The sequence below is a fragment of the Micrasema longulum genome, unplaced genomic scaffold, assembly GCF_059751315.1.
Source record: "Micrasema longulum isolate JH-2025_06_02 unplaced genomic scaffold, ASM5975131v1 h1tg000283l, whole genome shotgun sequence".
Lineage (NCBI taxonomy): Eukaryota > Metazoa > Arthropoda > Insecta > Trichoptera > Brachycentridae > Micrasema > Micrasema longulum.
Window position 1 is genome coordinate 452,703 of NW_028277487.1, and position 14,743 is coordinate 467,445.

The following is a 14,743-nucleotide window of genomic DNA, read 5'->3' on the forward strand; positions in this document are numbered from 1 at the left end:
GATTTTTGAAACGGCGAAGGCGATTTCCGGCGCTCCCGCTCCACCCCTTCCGGCGCGAAAGCCTTCCCCCGACCCGTCTCTTCACCTACTCACCCCACGATCCTTCTACCTTCCGAAGTAATTGGGTGGCGCATGATTTATCCAGACGCCGGTGGTTCAAATGGCATATAAGTACCTACCTAGCACTGATGTATATTTACTCACACACACACACCTTAAAGTTAAGAACTATCTACTATTTCAATCAATATACACATACATAGTTTTATACCCTTTCGTAATGACGTATTAATCAATTATTCAAAGACATTGTAGTTCACAGCCACAAAATTCTAATAACCTTATTTTATTACGGGGGATAATTACTTGTAATTAATCAAGTTTTTTACCCAGTAAAAAGGATGATTGGAGTTTATTATTAACATTATCGGTGAAATATTTATTAAATATTTGATTGTTTGAAATGCTGTTCGCTCAAATTCGTTCTTCAAGATTCAACATAAAAATATTAACGATTATTGCTTTTGATGGCGTCGATACTTAAAAAAGTTGTATCTTCATTTTGTAAACCCGTAATAAAGTTTTAAACTCTGTTCGCAATATATCAAGTTGAGGGGGATGAATATAAGTTGCGAGGAGAGCGATACACACACCGCCCGGCCAAAGTTGTGTCAACACTCGCTCCCATCTCGACCCCGCGTACAAATCTCGCATAAACCTTTACCCTGGCCACGCGGCTGTAATACAATCGCCACCCTATAATAATTAATAACGGGTCATTTGTTAATGTCACGTCCTCGGGATATGCCTTTCAAACCTCTCCACACTTCCTAAACTCGCGCGCTGAACAAATTCTCTTCAAGTTTCTAAAGCCGCGAGATTCCGACAATTCCGAATCCTTCGAATGCCAATACTGCCTTTGTTGTCGTTTCAGTTAACAATGAGTAATGCAACGTAACGAACAATTAATCACTCACAACACCTCAGTTGTTGAGCTCTCGAGGCATAACATCGTAGGTTAGCTTGGCGAAATATTATTTCCTCCGCGGTTCATTTACGAGAGCTTGTAAAACTAGAAAGTTTTGTTAAATTTTCCCCCCGATTGGACATAAATAGAGCACCCTTGTCGCGCTTTCATAGTCTCAGTTTATAGTTTGTAATTTTTCTAATCAAACCGAGACTTTCAGAAAACCGAGAGTCGGGAAGTATATGTGGTTGAGCTGACCGCTCATAAATCAATGCAGCTCATTTGTACACTATTAAAAGCGAACGGTCGTTCCGTAGAAATCCCTCCCAATAACGATGTAACCTCGCCTCGCTACAAGCTACATTGTGTCCCTAAGCGACTTATATGTTTTCTCTGCCCTACGACAAATGACATAGTGTTATTGCCACAGCAGTTACAATATTGTGCCATGTTTTGACATAAAGACTCGTAAGAATGTTATGTCATTTATACACGTAAAATACATGCTGTATACAACTATGACATAATTACTGTGCTTATAACGTTTCTCAATATGAATCGTCGCTAATATTTCTTTGAAAGTTCATCATTTTGCAACCGGTTTTAAGGACATAAACAAAGAAAGGAATTGTGATTTTCAAAATCATTCATTTTCGTATGATATAGTTATTTATCGTCTAGAAAAATAATTCAATACTATGACCGTAATAACAAATATTTATGAGCGGTGAGAGTTTGCAGTTTAAAGAATTATCTATATATATACAATTCAATACGAGCTTTGATATAATAAGTTGACGTACGCTTTTTATTTGCTATTTTACGAATAAGAGAAATTTATGTCATATGAAACGAACGCACTGATGTTTGATAAAATGTATCATCCTGTTTAAATGTTAAACCAGCCTTATCAAAACACGTTTCGTGTATTTTAATGGATTCTAATAGGTTATCAAATTTTTCCGTTTTATTGATTCAAAATATTTAATTAATAAATACGAATCACATTTGCAGTATTTGCCAATCAGACGCAATTACTTGATTAAATGAAGGAATATATAAAAATATTTTTTTATTTGATGTTATATTTATATTCTACAAATATGATATTTGAAATGCGCTGAAAATTAGGTTATAATTGATAAAATACGCTTGGTTTGCGAATAACTTTATTTAAGTTAAGTTTGAGAACACTTCTTTACACTTTGGAGGCGCTCAAACGTTAAGAATAATATTGAAATTACAAACAGTAATCTTTCCACTCTCGGTATACAAATTATTACTACGAAGTTATCTCGCTACCGTCCCGCCTCCATCCACGTATTATTAATTAATTGAGCATAATCTATAAGCCTCTGAATAAAATATTTCGCTAAGTTTAATACTATTCCTCCGGCGTTTAAATAAAAAAAGTTTTCTATTTTCGGAATACTGAAATAAATGTTTTAAATATTGTTTCGTGAGTTATGCGATTATTTTGGATTTGACATTACAATAACAACAAAAAGCTTAAAATGTTTGACGAAAATAAAACTTATTATATGTTAAAGCTTGATCATATCGTGGTCTGTTTACCAAAATGATTACAATATTAAGTTGTTTGATTATCGCGAGATTCGAGGTATAGGGGTGACTGTATAAGGGGTGCCTAACCTTTGGGCAGCGGCTTCGGCTGCGGGGTCCCGACCCTGGTCGCGTCGCGTGACGATAAATAATCGCTTATTTCTCTTTGTTACTAATTTATTACAACTTCATAGAGTCATCATATTACTAGATGTTCGTTAAATCGTTTCGATATGTCGTAAGCGGAATATTCGGGTGTTGATAATCGTAATTTAAGATAGTACTTATTTGTAATAATAATATTTTAAAAAACTGTATCGATAATGTGATTAATGTTGTTAGTTGTAAGTGATTTAACAACATCGATCATTGCAACATATCTGTCTTATGCATATATTTATAAATATACTATGGCGAAGTTAAATAAAGCTTTTACTGAATCAATCGTTCTTAAATTGTAAACACTATAGCGGTGTTGTGTGAAGTGCGCGAATGAATGTGTGGAAGTAATCAGAAACGTCTTCCTCTTTTGTCGTTTTTACTCTCACGATATACGACTAGCTTTCAAAACTTTACCTTTCCTTAATGCGGTAAAAAGAAACATGTTATTGAAAAACTTGGAAAGATTTCTGACCCATCCATGCCCAACAGGCTCGTGGTGCTGTACCAGCCGTCCTGGGCCCCTATGCCTTTCACATGGTAAGCCTTCATGTACCCCAAAAATCAATTTCACAAAATATCACCATAGAAGTAAAAAATGGTAGATGGGTATTCTTAAAATTTGCTTAGAGAGCATTTTTTCATAGATCGTGCCCATTTTAAGATTTTTAGACCTCACTTTTATTTTTCATCTTTATTTTGAGAAATGTGGCGTTTTAAACAGGTTTATAAATTGCTCTCTTTTTTTATGTTCGTCTCGAATGTGTATGCAGTCTCGCACAGTTTTATACTCAAGTATTGTGTGATGGTTTTTGCTCAGTTCTCACCAAGCCCCAACGTCCGACTAGACTGCAAAGTGTACACGTCGCGTCACAAAATATAAATAAATCTACATGTAAACGGGCGGTTGGGAAAAAAGCATTAAGCCGGCGCGGATGATTCGCGTCATTTGCAGCTTCCGATCAGAGATGACTGATTAACGGCTCGTTAGTGACGACCGCAACTAATGACCGAACGGCAGTCGCTATTCCTAGTTACTCTCTCTCAAATATCATCATACATGTAAATTACACGCTTAGCTTAACCGACCTCTACACATGTTCACAATTTTCAGTCAAAATTGCGCTGAAAGCTACAAAAATAAAACTTTAATAGCGAGTTCTTAGATACCTAGATACGGTCGTGGTAATTTTCCGTAATTTCGCTTGAGCACACCTTATTGGAAAATATGTACATAATTACCAACACCTGCATAGATTTAGTGCTTGTTGTAATATTTAGCGAAAGGTGTTGAATACCCCTAAAAATTGTAGAAAATTGTGATTTGGCCAAGTATAGGAATAGATTTCTAGCAAACATTTGTACTTACACTTGCCATAGTTCTGCATCATCGAGCATTTTAGTGAACTTTGTATGATAAGTCGACACGTCAACGGGGGTGGTGCTTGGATGGGTCAGATTTTATATTTGATGTTTTTGCTTTAGAATCTTGTGTATAACTTGTATTTACTTTCGTTAGCTTAGCAATTTCTTTCTACCGTTCCTTCCCCTTTCCTGGTAGGAATATTAGGTACCTGTAGATCATTCAACCTGAGAACTTGAGACTACTGTGTCAAATTGTAAGAAATATTTCATTGTATACCAGTGTACACAAAAATGTTCAATGTTTAAATATGTAAGTTCAAAAATTGAAAACATTCAGTGATCCATGAAAAAACGGCTGAAATAAATCGACGCATCGATATATAGCTCATCTTTTCACACGATTTTTTTTTATTTTAACAAAATAGAACATTATAAAACTTAATCATGGCAAAACATTTATCGGATATATTCAAGAAAGTGTGCCTTAATAGCGACCCAGTACAACTCGAAGAAGCAAACATTTACTATCACGAACAACGAATAATTTGAGTGACTACTTAGATCTCCAAGCAATATCTTCCTTATAATTAGTGCTCAAGAAGACGATACACTGCTTCTGGAAGTCAATTGGAGGGCGAGTAATCCAACTAATACTGTTTGTCTTATACAAGTACCGAGTTTTGTCAACGTGTATTTTGCTAGTAGGTTACTTTAACATAGAATTTATAAACGCCACAGAAATATATCTTTAAAACATGTGATTAGTAAAATTTTGAATCTTAGAAAATGTAAAATGGCGTTTATTAGTCTTCGATTAAACTTGAATAGAAATTCACTAAAGAAAATTAGATTATAGTAATTAAATAATCTATACAATGTAATAGTCATTAAATTTTAGTCGCTTTATTTGAATTTTCTAGAATAACTCAATTTTCTAGACTAGAAATATTAGCCGTATTCGTGTTTCAAAATCAATTTCTGATAATCCAACCTAAAGGCGTGTTGACATTAAGTTATTAATGCAATCATTTTTCTTATTTAAATATTGAAAAAATCCAATTCAATAAATCCGTTTTTACTATCGTTGAATAACGGTAAATTGTCGATTTTATTTTTTTCACGTAATCCTACTTTTTTTCAACATTTCTAATAACCTTGGTACATTTCAATCTTCTTGGTATTCATTTATAATGATGAATATTTTGACTGGTCTACATAACTTAAAGTGAGTTTTCACGCCCACATTCTGATAACAAAAATAATTTCTTTCGGTAGCTTTCTTTTGTTTTAAATATGTACAAAGCCGACAGCAATTAATTTATTTTCGAGCTTGTAAAATATTAAGTTTAACATTACAGTTACGACATTAATTTTTCACGTAGATCTTCAAATTTATATTTTGTGTAGCAATATTTAATGGATATACTTGTATAATGCTATTACAATTAAATTCGTCTTTACTTATGTTCTGGATTTAGGAAATAAATATATTGTTCTAATGTATTTCTTCAACTAGATTTAATGCCAGGAGGCAGAAAATCAGTCTGTAGATTTTATGTTTTATAATGACTCTAGAATTGTAATTATTTATAAGAAATTTATTTAATAGAATAGATCTAATATTTTATGAAAAACATTCATTTAATTTATGTACACATTCGTTTTAGAAATAATTTTTAACAAAATAAGTAGAAATAATATTTTTAACGTGTTAAATGTTACTCTCAAATACAATACAAACAATAGAATAGATAGAAAATGATAAATCAATAGTTTCTACTAACTTTTTATTATTAGATTAACAATTTAGAAAAATCAAATTTGGACTTTTTGTGTGTTTTTGTGTGTTGATATTATCCTTAGTATTTTACTAACAACCAGCATATTTACTTATCAATATGTCCCATTTGAGTTTCCCTTTTTACAATGCTTGTGGACTGTGTGTGCCGTCAGTTTTCTGACTCGTGTCATAATAATTGTTTCATACTACCAGTTTTGACTCACGAAATTAATACGAAGAACTATATGACAAACTCATTAAAAACAGAATTTGTAACTACGTTTTTATGATGTTATCAATAACAAGCTAAATATATTCAGGTTATACAACAGTTTATCTCCTCTTGTTCCCTTCCCCGGGTTTCTTTGGCTCTTGTTAGCGATTTGTGTTTTTGTTTGTGCACTGACAGCACAGAATAAAGACCCTCGCTTTAATTTGCAATGGAGATTATCACCACCGCCAAGTTATTGATGGCCGGTATTAAAAACACGTTGGATTCTCCCACGCCGCGGACTTTGGAAACTGTTTAGAGCTAAATGGATTCTAGCCACGTGTTTTTCTAGAAAATGGAACGTCAATATATCACGGGGCAGAGTCTTTCTCCTGTCTATTTTACCGACGAAGGATATTTCATATCGGGCACCTTTCATCTGGGAGCATGCTGTTTGGAATTCACTACCCGATACTTTTTTATTAAAGCGACAAAAAACGTATTTCCCGTTGATGGATAGTAAGTTCCTGTAGAATACCGTGGCGCCTACGTCTGTACATTTTTACGAAAATTCGGCAGATTTTTGCTCTTAATAAAAATTTCACATATATATATTTCATATTATAACTGTTTTACAACACGTTTTTAGAATAATAACAACTTAAATTAATAAATTAAAGGAAATAAAATAATTAAATTTTAAAAATATTACTGTATTGTTCATGAATATTAGCGCTTCATACGCATAAATACTTAGGTACTATGGTTAATATTGTAACAGTTATTTTTGTTACCGAGTGATTAGATACATACCTACTATAAATAATGTATCGATTTCTTCTCCAGCCGTTTGAAGTATAACTCTTTTTAATAATAACGAAATGGGATTCCGGGTTTATATATCACGCAGACCACACCCCGACACGGGATGATGATCCACTCGTCAGGCTCATCAATCATCCCCCATGTAGTCAATAGCCCCCCAACCCTTTCTTTTCACCCTCTACAACCCTCCACCAGCAACCCGCGGGACCTTGACCGCCCACGCTCGCTCGGTACCATACCCCGTGTCCAACAATCCGATTGAATTTCGTTTAAAACCTATCACGCATATTATCTAGTCATTGAATTCCAGATTTCTTTTGAATTTCAGTCTATTCGTGTCATCATATATATTATTTTTCGAACTTCGAGTTTATGTTGTCAGGCACACACAGATCATGGTATTTTATGTGCAAATGACACTTTCGATACGCGAAATGGTTTGTGCATCTTTGTAAAACATCAAATCCTCTTTGAAGTCATTTTAACTCCCGCACGTTTGATCGCATCAGTATTTAGAATACTCAAAAAGGGGTGTTGACGCCTCCCCCTGGATCGGTGGCAATAGAACACTGCGACTTGTGAAGTCTTCTCTCTATGGGACGTATTGTTAGGACAGGTATGTTGGTCGTTACTCGCCTCGGCTGTAGAACCGCGGGAAAGGAATGACCTGTTGGTATGTTGCAGTGGACCTCTCCAACGGACAACTGACGCCTAACAACAACACACCGCTACTGGCACAAGCACTCTCAGGTAACGTTAGACCCCGCTAGAACACTTCCTTCCACCTCTCGCATGTATCCTAGACTCGCGAATTGCACCCTGAACTATAGAGATAATTATCATGTAAATATTGTAATATACACATTAGTTTGCCAGAGAATGAAAAGCAAATTGGAAGCTTTAGCATTAGAGACAACATTTATATTTATTTACTAATTAATTACACATTTAAATTGCGCAAAATAAAATTAGGTACCTTCTAAAATTACAGATCTTTAAATTGATGATCTACTTTAAAAAATTCTGACTTGTAACGACGCAGATTACTAATATTTTGAATGTTAATGCTTTCCAACTTCAATGCCCAACGTTTACATACGTTATTGTTTTTTTCAAATTTAAGAGAACGCGTCTTTAAATAATTACTTTTCAACAACAATGAATTCAAATTGCCTATTTTTCATATTTGTAAGCATTTTTTATCGGGCTTCACACTGCACGTTCAATTCACATTTTCACAAAAAAGTCACTCACAGTTTTCGGCGCCTGTTCACTTTGTATGCAAATGTAGCACGCCGCCATTTATTTATTTACCTTCGTCACAATCTATTCAAAACTTTTGGTTTCAAATTTGAATACATTTTTAATCCGGTATCGTACATCTCTTGCATTGGTAAAAAACATCTCATCGAAAAAATTAAATAACTGTCTTCCAATTCGTTCCTTCGAGGGAGGATGATATCAAAACACGAAGTTCTATTAAAAACATTACTAAGTTATATAACTTTATAATATTACTAAATATATTATTCATAAAATAGAAAAAAAATCTATTATATCTGATCAGCGATATAAAACCACGAATATTTTATTAATTTTGTTACTGTGAAATTTTTCACCATAAAATGTGAAACAATGGCCTGTATTTTTTTTAAATTTAACTTATTTGATTTTTAATTTAAAAAGTGATACATATATATTATTTTTAATTGTACGTTTTAATTTTGAAATTGAATAAGAAATTTATCCAAAGAAGTATATAAGTAAGTTCAATAAACATAGGTAAACGTTTTCCTTCTCGTATTAGTCACATTACCATGTTTTAAGATATATGGTACTTGAAAACTAAACTGCCCTTGCTAAATTGAATCACACTTCAAACGAACAATTATTTCAAACTGCATAAAGATTATTTTTTTTAATGGTCTAATTACATTTTATATTATTAGTTAACATTGACTCGGCACCTGACGACAAACGGTTTATCGGATTTAAACAGTTTATAAAAAGCGACTGTAAAAAAAATGATTTTTATATTTGTATTTCTCAAATATTAAAATAAAAAAAAATCACATTTTTGGTGACTGTTTTCAATATATTATTTCTAAAAAAATAAAAACAAGAAAAAGTCTGCTTTTACCTTTCGAGCAAAACAGTTTTTAATAAGAAAAGAAAGAAGTGTGTGATATAAATATAAAATACATGTAATGAACAAATTGTACGATGTTATAATAATCCGTGAGGGTTTTATGTATAATTTCTTCAAAATAAAACAAAAACAGTTTTTTCACTTCACTTTTCTAATAAAATTGACCTACCGATTACGTCACGTTTTTATTGATGAAATGAAAAAAACTTTTCAATTTGGTCGCGTAAAATGGTGGTTTTATGCCGTAGGTTAAGGTGCACCTCCGTTGTTCTGTAGGTTACCTTGCTTTACTGTGCTTTTCTTGTGTCCATAGAGCTTACTCAAAGTGGTACGTACGTTGCAGTGATGAACAACTACCAGGCAGCGGCGGCGGCCTCGGGCTTCGGGCCCCCGGCCTCGCCCCACGCCGTCGGGCGCGGGTTCGGCGCGGGCGCGGCCGCCGGCTCTCCGGGGCCCGCGCTGGACATGTACAGTCCGGCCGAGGGCTACGTGCAGGCCGCTAGCCCCCAGCCCTCGGGCTTCCCGGCCATCGCGGTGAGCCGCGCCCCCCTCAACTACAGCCCCGTCAGCGTGCACTGCCGGCCTGTAAGTATCATTCTCTACTAAAAATGCCTCCACAAACCTGATTCCTCCCTAAACTTCCCTCTTTCTTAGATTTTTTTGTGACGTATGCAAAAACCACAAGTAACTATCTTATATAAAACCCGAGTTTTTTCTAGCCTTGTACATAATATCATGTAGATAAGGTTATAATGGGCAACTTACATAATGCTTAACCTGAGCCTATAACCTTGTACATTTTGTGAACACAGTGCAACAACGGGCAACTTAACTGCCTTTGCCTTATGCGCTGTGTTTCGGGTCCAGATTGCGAAAGTTCAAAGGAACATTCCTCACGGGAAACTTTAAAAAAAATCCTAATATATTGTTTCAAAATACTAATTTTTGATCCAATTTTTTTTTTATAATCTGAAAATGGAATAAATTCTTCATTTTTCGGACTAGCGTGCCTTCTACAAAACGTTTGTTTGTGTATATGATAAATTAAATTGGTCCTATAACTGATCCTTGGGGAACTCCTAAATTATTTTCTATTTGATCAAATATTTCGTTGTCTATTTTAGTAACTTGTTTTCTTCCTTAAAGATATTCTTGAAATAAATTGAGAGCATTATTTGAAAGTACTATTATTTCCAGTTTTTGTAATAATCTATTGTTTCAAAATGCTCGTTTAAAATCTAAAAACACAGCCAGGACATATTTATGTTTATCCATTTCCATTTTTCATAAATGACAATATTTATTGCTGATTCACATGAATTGTTATTTTTTAAACCTGATTGTTCCTCACAAAGCAAATGATTTTGGTAATATGATAATTGGTCAAAATTCTTGGCATTTTTTGTGTTCACTACTTTTTGTATAGGGATGACCATGTAAGTTCTCTATGTTTTTGGAAATTTCCCTTTTAGTAGAGATTAGTTTATTATGCTCAATAGTTGATGTTCTATTATCGGCATCGTGTCTTTAATTATTTGTATTGTTATTCCATCCGGACTTGACTTTGATACGGTATTTTTAGCAATTATTTAAGGAATGTCATATCAATTTCTTTAAATATCATCTTTCATTGATTATCCGGAGCCTTTCCCAACATTTTTCATGACTAATAAATATTCTCATAACAGTAATTTCCGAACCTCCTCCAGTGTACTAAATACCTTCGATTTTGGAAATGTTTGTATAATCCATACCTAAAATGAATACTTAGAATTTTCATATTACGGAGACGGAGAGGATTTAAATACATGTGGAATAATAAAATAGATATTTTATTTTTGCTAACAACTGTCCAATATAAATATGAATCCTATATATGTTCCGATAAAATATTAAGTTGGTGTTTAAAAACAATAAATTCTTATCAAATTTCCTTAATGTAATTTGTTATTGGGCAGTTGCCAGTATTCTTTCATCTTTGATGGTAGAATCGTCCCTGAATGTCTAAATTTATACAGATTTTCACTAAAAAGTGTTTTTTTTTTACATAAACACTTTTTTTCTAATATCCCCATATTTGTCATCAAGTGACCACCGTTGAAATGATTGATGTTCTTAAATTACGATTTTTACAAAAAATATCATCTTGAAACTTTGAATTTTTTAAATTTATTTTTGTTGAGTTCCGTTATTCTTTTTTGTAGTTGTATAAGCAAATTTTAAATATTTTTTTATGTTCGCAACAATTTATAATATAATGGAAAAAAAATCTTCAGTATTAAAAGAAATCTATTCTACTCGTATATAGACTAATTGTCTTAAACTTCTGAAATACATATTCTATTATATATTTCATTCAAATTTAATTCGTTTTTAGAATATAAAATAAACAGTTGCCTTTAAAAAACTTAAGAATTATTAGTTCTATTTTTTGGCACACAAAAAGTAGTAATTTTTTTTCCAATAAATTTTGATTTTTTTAAATTTATTAATTAGATTTTTTTACCAAAAAAACAAAGTTTCTAATTCAATAACATCCGAAATGAAAAGTAATATTTTTTTGTTTATGTTTATTGTTGTGCACACAGTGCTATTTTGGTATAATTACAGTGATATTATTACAGAAAAATATAAACATAACACAGCGCGAATTACGTACACAACAAAATATATGATATAATACAATTTCTGAACAGGACAACAAAATGTGACGAGAATATGTTTAACACGTGACTCCATTTGTGTTGGTATCTTCATTGTTTTAAATAAGAAGTGTGCTTTATGAAGTGATTTGTGTGAAATGTGGTGTTTGTTTCATATCCATTTTTTCAAAAAGAGGCTAAATATTATTATTGTAAATGAGACTCGTAGACTGTAGCGGAGAGCTGAATCATCAAACAAGTCAAGATCGTGCATATTCTCAAATTTTGAGAAATAACTAATTGCTCTTCCTAATAGAGAATTCTGAACTGCTCTGATGTTGCGTTTGTCGTTGCTTAATAACGTAGTATCTCTAGTGCGACAAAAGGGAGGGGATTATATTTACATTATGATAATTTGTTGATATCGAAAAACTTTATTTTTATTTTTTGAAAAACCTTTGACATTATGTTAAAAAAATTATGCTTTGATTTAATTGACTTAAAATAAAAAAAAAACTATTTTTTAAATTTAATTTTAATACTTGAATTTGTAAGTCACATGACTGTTTTTGGATTTTATAACATTATTAAATTGTCTTTTTTACGTTACAAAATGTAATAATATTAAAACTTGTTGATGTATGGAGTGGTAATATTTCTTTTTGGAATCCACGATAACCTTTTTGGGTCTTTCTGGGAACAAAATATTCAGCATGTTTTATGTTATGGGGATTATCCCTAATTCAAAATATTGCTTTGAACTTTGAGTTAGTCAAAAAGCTATTATCTTTTTGGCATATTTATTCAATATATCAGAAAATATGTGTTATGGATTTTCCGTGCCACGAAAAGTTTTCGCATCTTTAGGAAACTTTTTTACGGGATTCATTTCCCGTAATCCCTTTCCATGTTATATTTATATCCGTTGCAGGGATCTCAATCCTGAGTCATGTGCCAATATCATTTATCATGTTACTGTGATTTTCTGTATTTATATAATATTTTGTGCTCTGTGAACTCATTAATACAACTTTGATTGAATATTTCTTTTTTGATAAATTCAAGGTTTTTCAGGACCCGCTAATTCCGGCCGCTTTCACTAACGGGTACCATTGAAGGTGGATCAACTAATTTTGCAAACGTAAGTTATTTTTATAAACCGATACTCCAGATTTAAAAACGGCCTACTGGTAACTCCTTAAATATTGTTTCAATATGCTTGAAATATATACACACGCTTTTAAAAATATTTTCAAATTATTTTACCATTGTAGAATAGAAAAAGATTTATAATTTTATTTATGTTTGTTAATGATATGAAATATATTTTTTCCACAGCTGGAGCGGGCCCTCGGCGAGGCTGTGCCCCCGCCCCGCCCTCCCCCGGCCCACCGGGGCCCCGCCCGCGCCCACCGCCGGACACCCTACTCCACTAAACTATCACCCAATGCCGCCCCCGAATCGTACTGAAGTTTGCACCTTCGGTAACCGGCCGCTCCGCCGCCACCAGACGCGATAATAGGGATCCCACCCCCGGTGGCCGGCCGCTCCGTCACTATCAGACGCGATACGACCGGCCGCTTCGTCACTATCGGACGCGATACGAGAGGAGTTTGCAAAAATTTAGTACGATCCCCACGGAGACGAGCGACAAACATAAAATGTTACTTATTACTACAAATATCTATTTATTACGATACTGTAAATATATTTTTTAAATAGATTATCATCATTATCAAAAGAACGATTCAACTGTACCTACCTTCTTACGTCATCTGCTATCCTAATATTGTGGTGTCAAATAATCAATTTATTCGTAATGAAATATAAATGTCACATTTTTGAAGTATTCTCATAGCCATGGTAAATATATGAATAATATCAGTGTATAAAGTAGGGTTACTCTGTGTGGACCCGGACATAAACTAGGTTATCATCTTTCTAATTAATATTGCTGCAATGTCAATGCATAGGCTTTTGCGAATATTTTCTCTCTCGATATTGTCTGTATTCAAGTTTCTCTTCTGTCAGTGATCAGCCCCCAGGGGGATTTGTGTAAAAATGTTAGTTTCGACTGTAACGTTAAACGAATTATTTTGCCCATTTGTTATTTCGCTTTTATATAATAGATTTAAAGAGTAAAGTTATTGCAGTGTAAAATAATGGCATGTTAAAAGGCTTTGTCGAACACCGCTTGATGAATATTCTTTTTGACAATCTCGCATGTACATACGTATCGCGGAATGAGTACGGAAATGAAAGAAATTTGTATTTAGCTGTCCCGACCAAGCAGAAGTTCAAGTGCAGCGTGAAGCGGCCGTCGGCGGCCGCCGGTGCCCGCGCCGCGCCGGCCACGGGGCACCGCGTCACCGCGTCACCGCGTCGCCGCGTCGCGCCGTCGGCCGCTGCCGCTGCCGCTGCCGCTGTTGAATACTCCTTCTGACGCGTACACCATACGACCGTACACCCTTACTGACCCTATAAATTAACGTTTATAAAAATAACTGTTTGATTATTACTATTACGATAGAATATTATGATGTAAATTAATTAATACGAATAATACCCAAAAAAGAATAAAAAAAACTTTAATTACACTTAAATATATGGCGATAGTTTATTTATATAATTATAACTGTATGAATAATTAAATTGTAATTCACAAAATCTTTAATAACATAATGGTTATTTCTCCACATGTTGAATGCAAACAGCAAATGTTTTTATCTTATATCTTAAAGATCGCTAATAAAAATAGGTAATTTACGATACACTTATACATTTAACTTATCGATATTAGAAAGAAGCGACGAAGGACCGCGGGAGATTGAATCCGTCTGAATGTTCAGCCTGTGAGCAGAATATGGCCGTAGTCACCAGTCAGCCATCAGCAGTCAGCAGTCAGCGCACTGCTGGAAGGTCAGCACCGCACCCGAGCCGCGCGTGGAACCGTACCATTGCCATTGGCAGTAGTGTGCCAGCGACGCTCCTATTCCCGCACCCCTTCACGTCGACAGCTCGAATTACCACCCTTTGCAGATTGTCCATACTACTTTATGGTGCGCAAGTTGAGCGATGTAAA

General features: G+C 34.0%; 1 protein-coding gene across 28 annotated transcripts in view; it reads left to right on the forward strand.

Annotated features, from left to right (window-relative positions):
* The window catches only part of Rbp6 (RNA-binding protein 6), a 456,688-nt gene extending 443,286 nt beyond the window's left edge, over positions 1 to 13,402 (forward strand). For 4 of the 28 annotated variants that reach the window (XM_088224410.1, XM_088224411.1, XM_088224407.1 and 1 more), the window contains 4 exons: positions 7,555 to 7,620; positions 9,333 to 9,604; positions 12,727 to 12,802; positions 13,000 to 13,402. In XM_088224410.1, the coding sequence (XP_088080536.1) occupies positions 7,555 to 7,620; positions 9,333 to 9,604; positions 12,727 to 12,777 (389 nt within the window). In that variant the 3' untranslated portion in view covers positions 12,778 to 12,802; positions 13,000 to 13,402. The remainder of the gene's footprint in view (positions 1 to 7,554; positions 7,621 to 9,332; positions 9,605 to 12,726; positions 12,803 to 12,999) is intronic. The other 24 variants (XM_088224421.1, XM_088224420.1, XM_088224414.1 and 21 more) reach the window with 7 other exon arrangements.
* Positions 13,403 to 14,743: the final 1,341 nt, after the last annotated feature.